General features: G+C 48.6%; 1 protein-coding gene across 1 annotated transcript in view; it reads right to left on the bottom strand.

Annotated features, from left to right (window-relative positions):
- Window positions 1-15,089, bottom strand: part of RAB26 (RAB26, member RAS oncogene family) — a 198,848-nt gene that overhangs the window by 42,546 nt on the left and 141,213 nt on the right. Inside the window, exon 5 of the mRNA XM_084819037.1 lies at window positions 6,711-6,763. Within this exon, the coding sequence (XP_084675163.1) occupies window positions 6,711-6,763 (53 nt within the window). The remainder of the gene's footprint in view (window positions 1-6,710; window positions 6,764-15,089) is intronic.

The raw sequence follows: 15,089 nt of genomic DNA, 5'->3' as shown, positions 1-15,089 counted from the left end.
TTTGCCCTCTTACAGTTTTCTCTTTTAAAACGTTTGTATGGTATTTCATCGTATTATATATCATGTGGATTTTTTTTAATAATGCAAGCAATTCATAAATATTGTTACATAAATTAAAAAGTATGGCATTCCCTGCTGCAAGATATGGTGATGGCTCTGGTGTCTTTAAAGGGGGTTGGACAAAGTCTTGGCTGTGCAACCTGAAGGGTCTGTGGAGGCCCATGTTCACAGGCCCTGTGCCTCTGGGCACCAGTTGCCAAACCGCTCTCACACTTCAGAGCTGGCCGGAAAAGAAGGGCTGATGGGACGAGTCACAACAGGGTGCTACATGGGGTCCACCATTCAAAGTCGGTCTGGCTTTTCTACATTAGGCCATTAACCTGTCGCATCTACTTTTGGTTTTGTCACAGCGTTGAGATACCAGGACCGCACGAGGCGCATTTCCTTACTTGCTTTTCCACTACGTAACCTCTGGTGGCACTGTGGTATAGTGGAACACTCCAAAATACTCAAGTGGAAAAAGCATTTTCTTTCACTTTTAAGAAATAATACCCATTTTATGAGCTTTTCTACATGAGGCATATGTTGTGCACTTGTCATTCTGTACTCATAATTGTTTATGAGTTCTTTACATGATGTCGTGACATTCCAGTTTCACTTCTGTTTGTAAACAGCACTTTCTGTGAGTTTTTTTTACGAGCATGGAAAATGGGGTATTATTTCTGATGGTGAAAGAAAGAGCAATTTCCTCTTCTGCATTTGCACCATTCCTCTATACCACAGTTCCAGCTAGAGGTGATGTAGCAGAAAAGCAAGAAAGGAAACGCTCCTCATGTAGTGCTCTGATCTCAATTCTGTGACGATACCAAAAGCAGATGCAGCAGATTAACAGCCTTGAGTAGAAAAGCCCTCCCTCCTTTAAAAAAAACTCGCTAAAAGTGCTGTTTACAAGTAGAAGTGAAACTGGGGGGTCACAACCTTGTCTAAAGAACCCGCAAGCAACTGTGAGTAGGCGAATGATGACTGCACAATGCCTTGTGTAGAAAAGCTCAGTGCCAAAGCCCTTGGGAAATTGTGCCAGGGGGCGTTTTCAGCACAATTAGCACACTTATTGCCTGACATCTGCAGAGGCTGATAAGGATGCAAATGCCATCTCTGCATGGCTGGACGAGGCAAACAAACATGGGCTTAAATTCAGAATTAATATCCTGGGGCTTCAAAAAAAGAAGAGGACTTTCAATAGCCAGCTGGGCTCTGAGCTCAAATTTATTGCAGCCCTGACATAATTTTAAGTTTTTAAAAGGATGTACTGATAAAAAGGGGGGCGGGGGAGCCCTCCTTTCTCCTGGGCTTTGGGGGGTGGGGGCAGGCTGCCAGAACAAATGGCTCCTTGCATGCTCTAGCTGTAGTTTTGTGATGTGCAATAAAAGAAAACTTTACTGAAGGGTGCAGAGATAAATTTATTCATTCATAAAACAGCCCAATGCATTTAAAGCCATAAATAGTCTTTGGTCAGTGGCACTATGTTTCTCTTAGGGTGAAGATAGACAAGGCATTTAAAGAGAAGCCACAGTAGGTTCTTCACTACAGCTTGAGCAAACTGCATGTCAGACAAACATATCAGCAACTCATTCACTGGTTCGACCATCTGCCTTGCTCCGCCGTCACACTTCAAGGGACTGCCAACTTTTTTTTTTTTAAGTGCTGCATGAACATTTGTTAAATAATTACCTTAATTAAAAACCAACAGAAAATACTACAAAAACACTTGCAAAAATGATTTGGGATATTGTGTGTGTGTGGTCCTTGTGACATCACAGGTGTTAGCCAGTCATCTATAGCTGACCCTTGCTATAAACTCACATAACTGCCACTACCCCCACAAGTTCAGCCCTGGAGAAGAAAATCTATGTTTGGAATGAATGCAATGAGGTTGTTTCCAAACTGGGGGCCCTGCTGTGCAAAATTAAATCCATCTTCACCCTTAGACCAACAGTCAAAGAAATGTGCTGTCCAGCTCCACCTTCGTGTGTAACCTTGTCTCTGAAATCTACTACAAATTGTGCTTGTATTGCATTTGTTTCAGGAGCTTCCTTCTTGTTCTGCCTGAAACAGAACCAAAGCTTTCTGTGACAATGCCAGGCACAACCAACTAGCAGCCCTTCCAGGGTCATCTAAACAGAGAGAACTAAAACCCCCAGCAAGAAGGCATCTCCAAGACATTCTTCAGCTGTAGGCATGGCAGCCAAGAAACTACAAACCAAGTGAGTGAGTGTGTGTGTGTGTGTGTGTGTGTGTTGGAGAGGGGGGATTTCAATTCTGAAAAAGAAAAAAACATGTAAATCAGCAGATGTCTAATTCTTTATTTGTATTTGAACAAGGAGAGAATGCTGTAATTATTGGTCCCTTTGACAAACATGTAGCATTATATTAACAAACAGAGACACCACATGGTGCCAGAGAATCTGCTTAATGAAATGCCAGCAGAAGATCAGCTCTATGGCAGCAGGCAACGAGCCCAAGAGCCAGTGCAAGGAAGGGGACAGTGGCAGAACCCCCCAAACAGGAGGACGGCTATGAAGAAGGCCGTCACAGAAAACAGACCTGACGACCGGCAACTATCGCTCTCCAAGCATCTACTGGGCAAGCGGCACAGGCTGGCCCCAGAGAAGGCAGGCTGTAGCTTCAGCAGAAGCCAAGACACTCATGCATGGTGCGTGAACTGTGCCAGGCCAAACCTTCTCTGCCAGGGCTTTGTGCTGGCATGGCCGAAACCTGCCCAAGCCATGTGGGGAATCAGTCATGCCAAGAGCTTTCCAAGAAGGGCTACATCTACCCAGGTGGTTTCACTGCAGGTCTGAATTGGGTGCTAGGATCTTTGGCTCTGTGGAGCAAATGCATGAGAGCACAGAGACTGGCTGGCAGCACACACCCAGAATGAAGAGCCATTGCAGGGATTCACCGCAAACAGTGCTCATGGCCTGTATCACAGCTTGCAGTCCAAGTGTACATCGCAGGAAGCCAAATGCTGGATTCGTTCCAGTCTTGGCTGTTCCCTCATGAGTCAGATGAGCTGTTTGCCTTTAAAAACACACACCCCAGCACCAGAAACACTTATTGTTGCAGATGCAAAACAGTTCTAAGGGGAGAGGGGGTGGCAGGGTGGTTGGTGACGTCACGGGTACCAAGCAACAGTCACTTTCTACAGCAACATCTGGCCCTGGGACACCAAAGACTTTCAAGAGCAAGAAAAACCCCTCTTGCAACAGCCAGTCTGTCCTCAAGAGCAGGATCCAACAGTGTCATTCTGCAAACTCAAATAGTGCTAGCGGAGTTCCACTGAAGCTTCCCACTGCGCAAGCGGTTGCCCATTGCCCTTGCGCAACTGGCTTTGCAAGCGGTTGCACAATGGGCTGCACAAGAGTTATGCACAAACGTTGCACAGCGGGTGGCGCAAGCATACTGCACAACCACTCGTGCAACCGTGCTCGCACAAACGTAACTTGAGTTGGATTGTTCTCTTGTGCATAGTTCAGAACCTAGCTTCTGCTAGCTCAACATCATTTACGCTAACAGAATGACACTGTTGGATACTGCCCCAAGTCTCCTAGTTCCATATCAAACTACCTGTTAGATCATATGTTTGGGTAATTTAATGAGGCTTAACCAGACGTCCAGCGCTATCCAAACGTAAAGAATACCACAAATCTTCTTTCCCTGAATGAGGGGTGTTCCACTTCTATTTCCCATTTCTCTGGCTTGCTTTCTTCAGCTGTGGAATCAGTTTGCTGTTAAAGGGTCTGAGACACCAATTCAAAGCTCAAACCTTTGATCAACTTCCCAACTGGAACTGGCTGCCGTGGGAGGTAGGAGAAGGCGACGCCTAGGAAGGTGGCTTGGGATGGTGTTTCTGCTGCAGTCCTACACTTCACCGGGGGAAAGACGGCTGCTGAGCCAGTGAGGCCTAGGCTGACCCTGGGTGCCACAAGAACACTCTTGGTCCAGCCAAAAAGAAGGGACCGGAAACATGAGACAGTATGAGATGTCACCGGCTAAATATTTCACCTCCAACTAAACAAATGACCTTATTGCCACACAGAAGCTCACCTCTCCCCCATCATCCACTGAAGACAAAGGATGCTGCTTCAAGCCCCAGAGGGGAATGTTACCTTTCAAGAGAGGCCAAAATTCAATATCCTGGCCTTTTGACTTGCTATTGCAGTTATAATTGGTATCCTTGTAAGCTTCTTAGTCTGGTGAACTATCTAATTCTGCATCCTGCAGGTTTCCTCCTGGCTTGAGACTGGCTGTCATTTGTAAAACACGTGATAAAGTATTTATTTTTATTACATAAATTAATGTAACACTTTCTAGCAACCTATCAAGGCAGTTTGCAGAAATGATAAAACATAAAATAAAAACACAGTAAAATAATCATATCCTGGCTGAGTTATTTTTCTTACTTAATGTATACAAGTATAAACGCATATGTGACTGCATCAAACCACCAGCAGCCCAGGACTGTCTCCAAGGCCTCAGACAGAGGGAGCAGGGAGGCCTTTCCAAACCCTGATACCACAGGCCCGTTGAACGGGAGAGCGGCGGCCGGGACGGGGCCACTCATGCTCTTCTGCATATTCTCTTGTGCCTGCAAAACTGGGTCCCCACTTTCATATGACACTCCACCTTCCTAACATGCCAGCCCAAACTGTGTATCAGGATAAATACCATCACAGGTTCGTGGAGCCACAGAAGCTGAGACAATGGCCAGATTTCCAGGTACAGGGAATGATTCAGTGTACTCCAAAATGTCTGTTTTGCGCTGGAACAGGTGGGCAGGGGAAAGAAGCCATGAGGATGAGAGGGACAAATCTTTCTTATTTATCTCACCTGCTTCATTGGCCTCACTCCTTAGAAAAAGGGAGCAGGTTCACTCTGCCCAACAAGGCCACACCTTGCAACTGAAAGTAGTATCAACAGAACTTGCCGAGGAAGGGCATCCTGCTCAGAAATCAGCCACTAGCATCAGGTAGGGAAAACGCTGCAAACACCTCTGGCAGCAAGGTGACTTTATGGACTAGAAAGCAACAAGTTGTTTATGGGACACCATGAGCCATCTGGGAAGTCTGCTGGAGTCTCGCACACACACACTCCCTCTTTAGGGCAGGGGTGGGCAGCATATGGCCCCATGACCTTGAGTGTGCCTTCCGTCACCCCCAATGCCCCTCCTACACTGCTGAAATTCAGTGATGCAGAGGCAAAAAATGAGCAGTTTTCCACCACAGTTCAGCAGCAAACAACTAGAGAGGCTCACAAGTGCTATATTTGGCTCGTTTTCAAGCTAAATGTGGCCCTTCTGAGTCTCCATAGCTGTTTGCCACATAATTTCAGTGGCAAAGTGCTTATTCTTTTGTCGCTACGGGTGGTGCAATGGCCAGGGGAGTCCAGGGGCTGGAAATTGCCCTCTGGACTGCCCAAAGTTGTCCATCCTTGTTTTAGGGCAACCTCCCCCAACCTGGTGTTCTCCAGATGTGTTGGACTACAACCCCCATCACCCCCAGCAGTATGTATATAAACACATCTGGAAAACACCAGGTTGGGAAAGCTGCTTTAGGGTGTTCAGTTGGACGATGTTGATGGTGCAAGAGAACAGACGGGGAGGCCTCACCTGGAATGGAAGGCTCTCATAGAATCATAGAACAGCAGGTTTGGAAGGGGCTTATGAGACCATCGAGTCCAACCCCCTGCTCAATGCAGGAGTCCAAGTCGGAGCATCCCTGACAGGTGGCTGTCCAGCCTCGTCTTGAATGCCTCCAGTGTGGGAGAGCCCACCACAACCCTAGGGAATGGGCTCCAGTGTCATCTTGCTCTCACAGTCAGGAAGTTTCTCCTGATGTTCAGCCAGAATCTGGCTTCCTGTAACTTGAGCCCGTTATTCCGTGTCCTGCACTCTGGGATGATGGAGGAGAGATCCTGGCCTTCCTTTCTGTTCCTCCCGAAGAATGGGCATGCAAGAACAATGTGCGAGTCCTGCCCCCCTCCAGCCTGCTCACAGCTGCATTTAACATGGGGGCCCAATTCTCTGTTGAGCTCCCATTTTTAAGCCACTGGGATTCTTCCTGCAAACTGTTCCACAACAGTGACCAACCATCCCAGTTAGCCAACCCGCCGAGAAGGAAGACGGCACAGATGCTCGCAAAGCCTCCACCAGCTCCAGGGGTGCAAAAAGGTTTTAAAAACGTAGGAAGCAGCCATCTTGGGAGGAGAGAGAGAGACGGCAACCCAAATGTACCAGAGAGAGGAAGAGAGACCTTGGTTTTGCTGTGGGGGTGCTGGGGTCCCCCCCCTTTATTCCAGGTAGTGCTTAACTGAGAGGTGCTTGGGGACTCAAGTCTCTCCCCGGGGAGATCTGGGGACAGCTGGTGGTCGCAGTTTGGGCCTCTATGGTAGAGAGAGGGGTGGGTGGAAACCCAGCACCCTGGGGAGCGGGGAGGACATGGAGCCACCCGCTTGCTGCCCTGTGCAGCAACGGATTTTGCCAAGACCCGTCCTTTGAGCCCTGGTGGCCGCTGAGTCGTGGCACCAGGGTTTTCTCATCCCTGGATATCAGCAGCTAATTGTTGTGACGCGCCCAGAGAGCTTCAGCTATTGGGCAGTACAGAAATGTAACAGCCAAATAAAATGAACTACTGAGAGCCGTCAAGACTTACCTGGATGTTGTCAAATGATGCTCTGTTTGTGACATCATACAGCAGCAGCAAAGCTGAAGAGAAAGGGAGGGGGTGGGGGAGAAGAAGGCAACACGGGTCAGTGCTACAGAGTGCCATCGTCGCATGCCCAGATTCAGGGGCTCCCGACCGGGGGGCTCCTTGTGCCACTGATCAGAAGGCCTGGTGCAGCACCTCCCTCTTTTTTCTCCTTACCAGGTTTTCTGTGGCAAGAAAAAAAGCAGAAGAGCCCGTGGGAAAATACGGGGTGGGGTGGGGGGTTGTGAGTCGAAGACGACGACGTCTGCTCCCCGCCATAAAGTCTGTGAAGGAGGCAGGGTGAGGGCGCCACGAAAGCCTCGTCTGGAAGCCCCCTGTGTTTTAACGGAGACTGAACATTTATATAAAGGGTCCGTTCCCCACAGCTGGCCCCTGAACTGTGTGCTTCAGTTCAGTTGTGATAAACACTCTGCACACAATGCTCAGCCCGGGTGAGGGGCTTGTGCGGACTGCCACGAGAGTGTCATAGGGGCTTCCAGTCTAATTGCAAGGGCAATCAGACGACATGGTGCAGCTGCTTCATCTTTCTCTCCTTCATGGATTTTTTTGCATTAAGAAAATGATGGATGAAGCAGTAAGAAAACACAAGAGGGTCATGGGTAGAAGACATCATCTGGGCCCCGTGTAGACATCGGCGAATGAGGCAGGGTGACGGCACCTTAAAAGCTTCCTCTGGAAGCACCCCTAACCATCATGCTCTTTGGTTATGCAACATGGTGCCTTCCTTCCAGGCCTTTGCATACTTGATACCTGAAAGTGCTTGCTTAATGTTTATTTAGAAAATGTATTTCCTGCCCCTTCCATTAGAACAATGGCTTAGAACAATGTAGCAACAGCCCCCAAAACATAAACATTTTTAAATAAACCTTAAAAAACAGGGAGAGGAGCAGCAGATGAAACCTAAAAAAACAGGGGATCAGCCTATTGAAACTATTCAACCTAGTGGAGGGCAAACATCTGCTGGAACAACATCCTCTCGGCCAAATGACAGAAGGTCAAGAAAGGGGCCAAGATAATCTTAGATACGTGGTAGCTCGGCTGAGCCACCGAAATTTCTCAGACGTCTTGAGGTCCGGCCGGTGACAACAAGGAGTAGAGCCTTTTTAGTGGTGTCACCCACCCTGGGGAATGCCCCCCCCCTCCAGCTGAGATTTGCCAAGCCCCAACACCTGATGGTTTTAGGCATTAGGCCAAAACCTAGAGGGCCTTCAGCTAAAAAAAATATCCTCATTATGACTATATTACAGCTGTTTTCCTTTCTCTGTACTGATTTTTATGTTGCTGTTTTCTGACGGTTGTTTAACAGGTAATACGGGTTTGGTTTTACTATGTGTGGTTTATATTTTATTGCTGTAAGCTGCTTTGTGTTCTTTTTGAGGGGGGGGGGGGAAGCAGGATAAACCTTAAGTCTAATAAACAAACAAACAAACGTCAACCTGTGTCTGTGACAAGCGGCTGGCATGGCGGACTGACAAAAGCCCTTCCGCAGTTTGTATCGGGCAAGAGAAAAATCTGAGTTTGGCAACTCACAGAGAAGGAGCAGCTTCTCAAGGCTGTGAGGGGGCAACGTTGCTTTCAGGGGAACCCATGTTCATGCTAAACTACCGCATTACTGTTTTATTTACTAAAACCATTCATAACCTGCCTCTCTGCTTTCAAAAAGCACCCAAGGTGGCTTACAAAAAATACCTTTCGAATGGTTCCTCCCCAAACAGGCCTGCTTGCTTCCCACCTGCTCAGCTAGAACATTTGTAAATGAAAGGATGTATATGCAGGACTCTGCCCTGATACACCGGACTGCTTAGAAGAGCTGGGGATGCAAAGCAACGCAACCTTGAAGTGCACCCTTGTTTGGAGTACTGTGCGCAGTTCTGGCTGCCCAGAGTCAAAAAGGACACTTCTCACTTCTCTGCGTGGGAACAGGGGAGGACAGCTAAAATGACCCGGCGCGTGGCAGAATGCCACCAAGTGCTGGAATTGGCTCCCTCCCACGCCGTGCCACTGGCAGCCAGAGCCGTGCTTGCCAGGGAAGAGGAGAACAAGGGCAACAGCCACGCCCATGGTCCAGGAGGAGAGCGGCTCCCTTGGCCCAGCTCAGTCAGGGTCTTCTCGTGCGCATAGTCCAAAGGGGGCACAGATGGCAAATGATGTCCGGGGGGCGTGCAGAGGCCGGGACCAGTGCTGGCTCCAGGCATTGGAAGGCCCTTGGACCAGACAACCTCAGCGGGGCCTTCCCTCTGTGAGCCTGTATTTTTGCTGCCATGGTCACCAGCGGCTCTGGCTCCTCATCCCCTTTTCCATCATTGCTGCCACTTGCTTGCCTGCCAGGCAGAGCGCCAGGGGGCAAGGGGGACGTGGCATCTGCTGCTCCCCCGCCTCACTTCCTCCACTGCCTGGGCCGGAGCGAGAGGCAGGTGAGCGAGCAGGCTGTACTGACGAAGAGGAGAGCAGCTCCAGGGGCGCTTGTCGGTGGCCCCCTGCTGGGGAGTGGGCCCTCGGCAAGAGCCCGACCGTGCCTAGCCTTGATGCCAGCCCTGGGCAGGACCCAGGGAAGGGAGGGGCTTCCACTTGCCAAAGGGCCAACATGTTCTCCGCCTCAACAAGGGAAGGGGCGTGTCCCATTCCCACCACTACACCTTCTGGTCTGGGCCTTTACGTGGACCCACTGCAGTCTCTGATCCTGGGGGTGAGGTTGGAGAGGGTGGGTGGGACCAGTTGGAGGATGTCGGGCACTCTGAATCCACAACCTCCCTGAGTAGGGCAAGTTCTTGGGTGAAAAACTTGGAAGGTTGGTCCATTTCCACTGACTATCCTTTAGCCCCAGATGTACTAGGGCCAGCAATGAGGGTCTTCCTTGGAGGTGCTGGTCTTGTCTCTTTCTCGTTCCATTTCCAGGGAGCTGGCTGGGGCATGACAGAACAGCCAGCAAATGGTTGGGAGAAGCTGTTGAGGTTAACATAACCCAACGGGTCTGGGATGCCTTGTGTGACCCCCAAAGCCGCTCTGGACCTGGCCAGAGGTATGGAAGCCTCAGGGGTCTCTGTGGCAAGGAGAGGGAAGGGACCTCAGGACCCGCCCCTCCTTCTGGTGGCATTTCTTTTCATTAGTTCAGCCCTTAAGAAAGGCTGAGGCCCTGCTCCGTGGCTGAAAGTGAAGTACCGCTACTACCTGAGTCCTCGAAAGAACCCAGATTGGGACACGCTGTAGAGCAACACAGGGGGCTTGTTTAGAGACTCTTTTCCAGATTTGTGGATGGAGTCATGGAGCTTTTCTACACAAGGCTGTTAATCCGTTGTATCTACTTTTGGTTTCATCTCAGAAGTGAGATCCAAGCGCTACATGATGGGTGTTTCCTTTCCCGCTTTTCTACTACATAGCCTCTAGGTGGCACTGTGGTATAGTGGAACAGCACAAATACACAAGTAAAAAAAGCAGGTTCTTTCGGTTTTACAATTAAATACTGCACTTTCCCTGCTCTAAAAAAACTCGTTGGAAGTGTTCTTTAGACACAGAAGCAAAACTGGAGGGTCACAATGTTGTCTAAAGAACCTGTGTGAACAACCGTGAATAGGGAATGACGAGCACATGATAAATGCCTCGTGTAGAAAAGCCCATGGATGTCCCTGGACAGGACAAGGAAATTAAGCCCCGTCCATTTAAAAGGTGGGAGGAGGGAAGTTAGCTTAGGAGGGGGCGGGGAGAAGAAAGACAATCAAGAATTGTGAAATGATCAACCATGTGGAGGAAAAGTGGCTCTTTTTTACCTAACACACCACCTAAAATTATCTCCAACTTTGTTAATATATAACTGTCTAGTTTCTCTCTCCTTCTGTTTTCTACCTACTAAGGAATCTGCTTGTTTTGTTTTAGGATGGAGACAGATGAAATTTACATTTTCAAAAATGGGCAATCAACCATTGTTTGTTTCTTCATCCCGGCAGTCCTAGGTGCAGCCTGAAACCACTACAGCACGTAGTAGAGTCTAATTTGAATGTCTGGTCCCTCCCCTACATTCCATCTTAAAACTAATGTGGCTTCAGCATCAACCAGCTTTTTTCCTTCCCCCACTCTTGCTTTGTCTACCATTTAGCCTGCTGAAGACTTCTGGAGAACCTGAATGCTTGCATGCTATTTTGTTACATTTTGGTTGGCCTAATGAAGGTATTGCCCTAATATGGTTTTGGAATATTGACAATAACATACTAGCAGCACATAAATAAATTGTGGAATTCCCTGCCATAGGATGATGTGATGGCTACTAACACAAGCAACTTAAAAGGGGGATTACGCAAATTCTTAGAGGGTAGATCTATCACTGCTTATTGGTATGACTAGGGATCTCTGCATTTTGTGAAATCCATCCCATGTGTGTTTCGTGGATTACGTGGTGTCGTTCATTCTGGTGTCCGTTCACAGAGGGATTCAATTCCCCCATCCCATTATATGGGAAAACACATAAATAATTCCATAAGAGGGTTCTCAACAATTTCTGTCATTTCTGTTAGTATGCAGCATTTAACGTATTGTCCCCCATTCCATTCACGTTTTCCCCATGTATATTCTGGCATATGTCTCAGCAGAAACGTGTGTATTTTCCTACAAATACATTTCTGTAAATTTCGGGAAAGTAAAAAAAGAGATCCCAAAGTCCACAGACTCCGCACGGCCTGAGGAGGCCAGTCCGCAGCAGATTCCACAGGTCAGATTCTTAGAAATCGGAACTCATTTTAGTCCCTCTCAAATTTCTCCAGCATTCCTAGTTATGACAACCAAAAATGGGATCTTCATGTTCTGAAGCAGTCAGTCTCTGGTTGATTACCGTAGGGGTAGGCAGAAGTTTGCTGCTGCCATTGGGTAGCAAACCACTATGGAAACTCAAACATGGCCCTTTTGAGTTTCCGCAGTGGTTTGCAGTCGAATTGCAGTGGGAAATCACTGGTTTCTTTGCACCACCGACGTTCAGCAGTGTGGGGGCGGTAGCAGGCACAGCAAGGGTCACTGGGGCCCGTATGTTGCCCACCCCTGGATTAGCTGATAGTGAGCCTTAGAAGGGGCATTTGCCAAGCCACTCCTAGGACTAGATTGCTGGACCCACTTTGATCTAATCCAACAAGGCAATCTGAAACTTCTTTGGATTTCCCAGAAGATCTATGTCTGTTACCCCAGTCCATGAAAACTGTTTAATCTTGTTTTATGTAACAAAACACCAGACTTTAAATTAATACATGAATTAAAGTAAGCGTTCAGGATAAACAATTGAGCAATTACATTAATTCATTAAAGGATAAATTATCCCAAGCCCCAAATAAGTTTTGCAGAGTCTTCAGAAGCCCTTATGTTCAATAGAGATACTTTTTTGACATCCCAAAAAGTACAGCCCAAATGCAGAACACTCATTTGATATAATGATAGTCATATAACACAGACAGATTAGCCATTTCGTATGATAACACAAATTCCATTCCAGCTTTAACCCATCTTTCTCCCAGAGAGATGCAAACATGAGCATCACTTTAATTACAAAATGTGACAATTATTGGTAACATTGCAGCAGAGAGATTAATCTTTCGCTAATGGGACCAGACACAATGTTGGCTTAGCCAACAACACTAAAAAATTCAGCTATAGCAAAGCTTCGGGTACTCTTGAAAAACTAAGCCATGTCCACAGCAATGAACTCTGAACTGTATTTTTTCTTCTAAATATTTGTATTGTATTTTATATTTTCAATCTGTTTGCATGACATTGGTTATTGGTGGATTTAAAATGTCATAAATAAATAAACTCAGAGACCACACAGCTTGTGTGACCCCCTAAAATGAACTTAGCCCACAAAATGCACTGGGGCGCCTGCCAGGATCTTCTTTTTTTGCTGCCTGTCTGGGATTACAAAAGCAGAGGCAGGCCCCAAAACACGGCCCAGCACAGGAAGACCACATGGTAGTACCACATGTAGTACCATGCTGCGTTTGGTGTGATAGGCCACAAGCCTTGCAGGCCTGCCACACATCATGGTTCCAGAAGATTCTCTGGGTGACCCAAAGTACTCCGAACCCAGCCAGACAAGTGCTGCTCTTGGGGAAAATGTTGTGTCAAGGACAGAACCTGCCCACCGCTTCCTACCAGCCCATAGGGGCTGTTACAAATGTCTTTTTTGCCACACATTGGTGGTTCCCGTGTTATACAATTCTTCTTACCTTCTGGTGGGATAATAGAGATGGGCAAAGTTGTTTGGTCATTGGTACAAGTTCAGGCCCTCAATAGGAAGAGCACAACTGACGTGCTCATCCCAGCTGCGGCCGCAGGATTGCTCCAGCCTATAGGCCTGCCCTCCACACGTATCCTGCCTGAGCAGCAACAACAACAAATATCCAGGAGGCGGCCAAGTAGTAAGATATTGCCATGCTGCGGATCTGCTAACTTCTTAGAAAAACCACATGCCCCAGACTACAAACAGCAGATATCACCGCTACAAACAGCTTCATCCACCATGTTCTGAGGTGAAGCCAAATGCTGCAGGTCATAAAACACTGTTACCAGAACGTTCTCCCAACTCCACTTGCAAACATTTTCCTGCATTGCAGGCAAAATGACCTCTACACTGAATTTCCCCTGTGTGAGAAGGAATCCTTGTGGCGCAGTGGTGCTGGGAGAGGATGAGCATCCCCATTAGTATTTGTGTGGGGCCATCTCTAGGGTGCGCTCTCATTCTGCCAGGATGGAAAACTCCATGGAATAAGCACAGCCTGCTTGACAGTCAGAATGACTACTCTGCTGGGAAAGGTTAATTTTCATTTCATAGGAAGAAAGCGTATGTGAATATCAGTGAGTTGTAAACGAAGCATTTGGGATTGCTTTGCATCGGTGATCCTTCAACACAGAACAACCAAGGCAGGACTTATTAAATCAACTCATCCTCGGTTTCCTGGGAGTGAGCGATGGAGCGAGCAAACAGGGGTGTTTTGTGTGGGACTGCTCTGCAAAGCAACGAGGGGTGACTCTGTGGGTCTTGAGCTTAGTCTGCGGCTTGGCTGAAGGTCTCTCTCTCTCTTTCTCTCTCTCAATCCCCCTCTCTCTGTGATGTGGGCTTGTGTTCTGTCACTCTTTGCTTAGGCTGCTGGATCATCAGCTATTTTGTGTCTTCCTCCCCCTCCTTCAAACTGCTTTAAAAAAAAAAAAAGCCCTGAGGTGGAGCTTTGGCTGGTGAATTGGTGGGTCACCACACTCAGCCTTCTGCTATGAAAGCCTGTGGCTTGTGGGTGGGGCCACAGTCCACGGCTGGGGGCGAGTGCAGCAGGGGATCTGCAGCAAGGCCCGCTGTTTCCTGGGAGTCAGCAAATGGGAGTTCTGCAGAGAAGGTGGAGGGGGAGACCAGGCAAGTGGCAGAGGCCTCTGGAAAGCCTAGCAGCATGGGCACCACGGCAGCTGTCAGGTATGCGCGTGCCCCATTTGCCTTCTTGCCTGAGGGCAGCATGAACTACTCCTGCAGCAAGCGCGAGCTCCTGGCTCTGCTGGAAGAGAAGGTGAAGGGGCTGGAGGCGTGCCCCTCTGCGCTGCAGCTGATCTGGGAGGATGGAAGGTACTGAGCGGGGAGGCAGGAGGTCTTCCTGTAAGGGGGAGCTGTGCAAGGCAGAACGCAACAAAGGGCGGGCAAGAGGTGGGGGAGTAGAAGACCGCGGCACATAAGACCGGGAGAATCTGGGACATTCTGCGCTCCTGTGCAATACCAATAAGAAGGTCTACGTGCAGGCGATGGGGTGCGCCTTCCAGGGACTGGGAGAAATAATTGTGGCAGAAGCCTCACAAACCTGATCAAGGGGGCTTTAAACTCATTCTTGGGGGAGGGGGGTGTCATGCCCCCACAAGGGGCTTCCTCCTCAGAGGAGGGCCCAGAGCCCCCAGTAACTGGCAATGGCCAGGGAACCCCCTGTGACAGTGGTCCAGGAAGAGCTTGGGTCCTCGGGGGAGACTGCTGAGAGTCCAGCCCCCAGACAGAAGGGAGCTCTGCTCCAGAGGCGGAATGCCCACCAGGAGCACCGACCCCTGAAGAGACAGGCTAGAGTCCTTATGCCCGGGAGAAGTGCATGATGAGTAGGACTCCTTGTGCATAAAGGGCTCTGCTTGTGGGAGGGTTCTCCTCCTGAGCTCCAGATGAGCCTGGGGTGGGGTTCTGGCAGCTCCTGCTTAGAAGATGCTTGGGACTGAGATATGTCAAAAGAGGGTGCAAAGGTATCGCGATGCTGCAGCCATTTTGACCACAAGATGTGGAAGGCCATCAGCTCCAAAGGTTAGTTTTCTCTGCCTAAATGACTCTTGAGATGT

Source organism: Heloderma suspectum, chromosome 12, assembly GCF_057233095.1.
Source record: "Heloderma suspectum isolate Gila_16-S chromosome 12, 16-S_ref, whole genome shotgun sequence".
Lineage (NCBI taxonomy): Eukaryota > Metazoa > Chordata > Lepidosauria > Squamata > Helodermatidae > Heloderma > Heloderma suspectum.
Note: the sequence above shows the minus strand (reverse complement) of the source record. Positions and strands in the feature narration are given on the sequence as shown.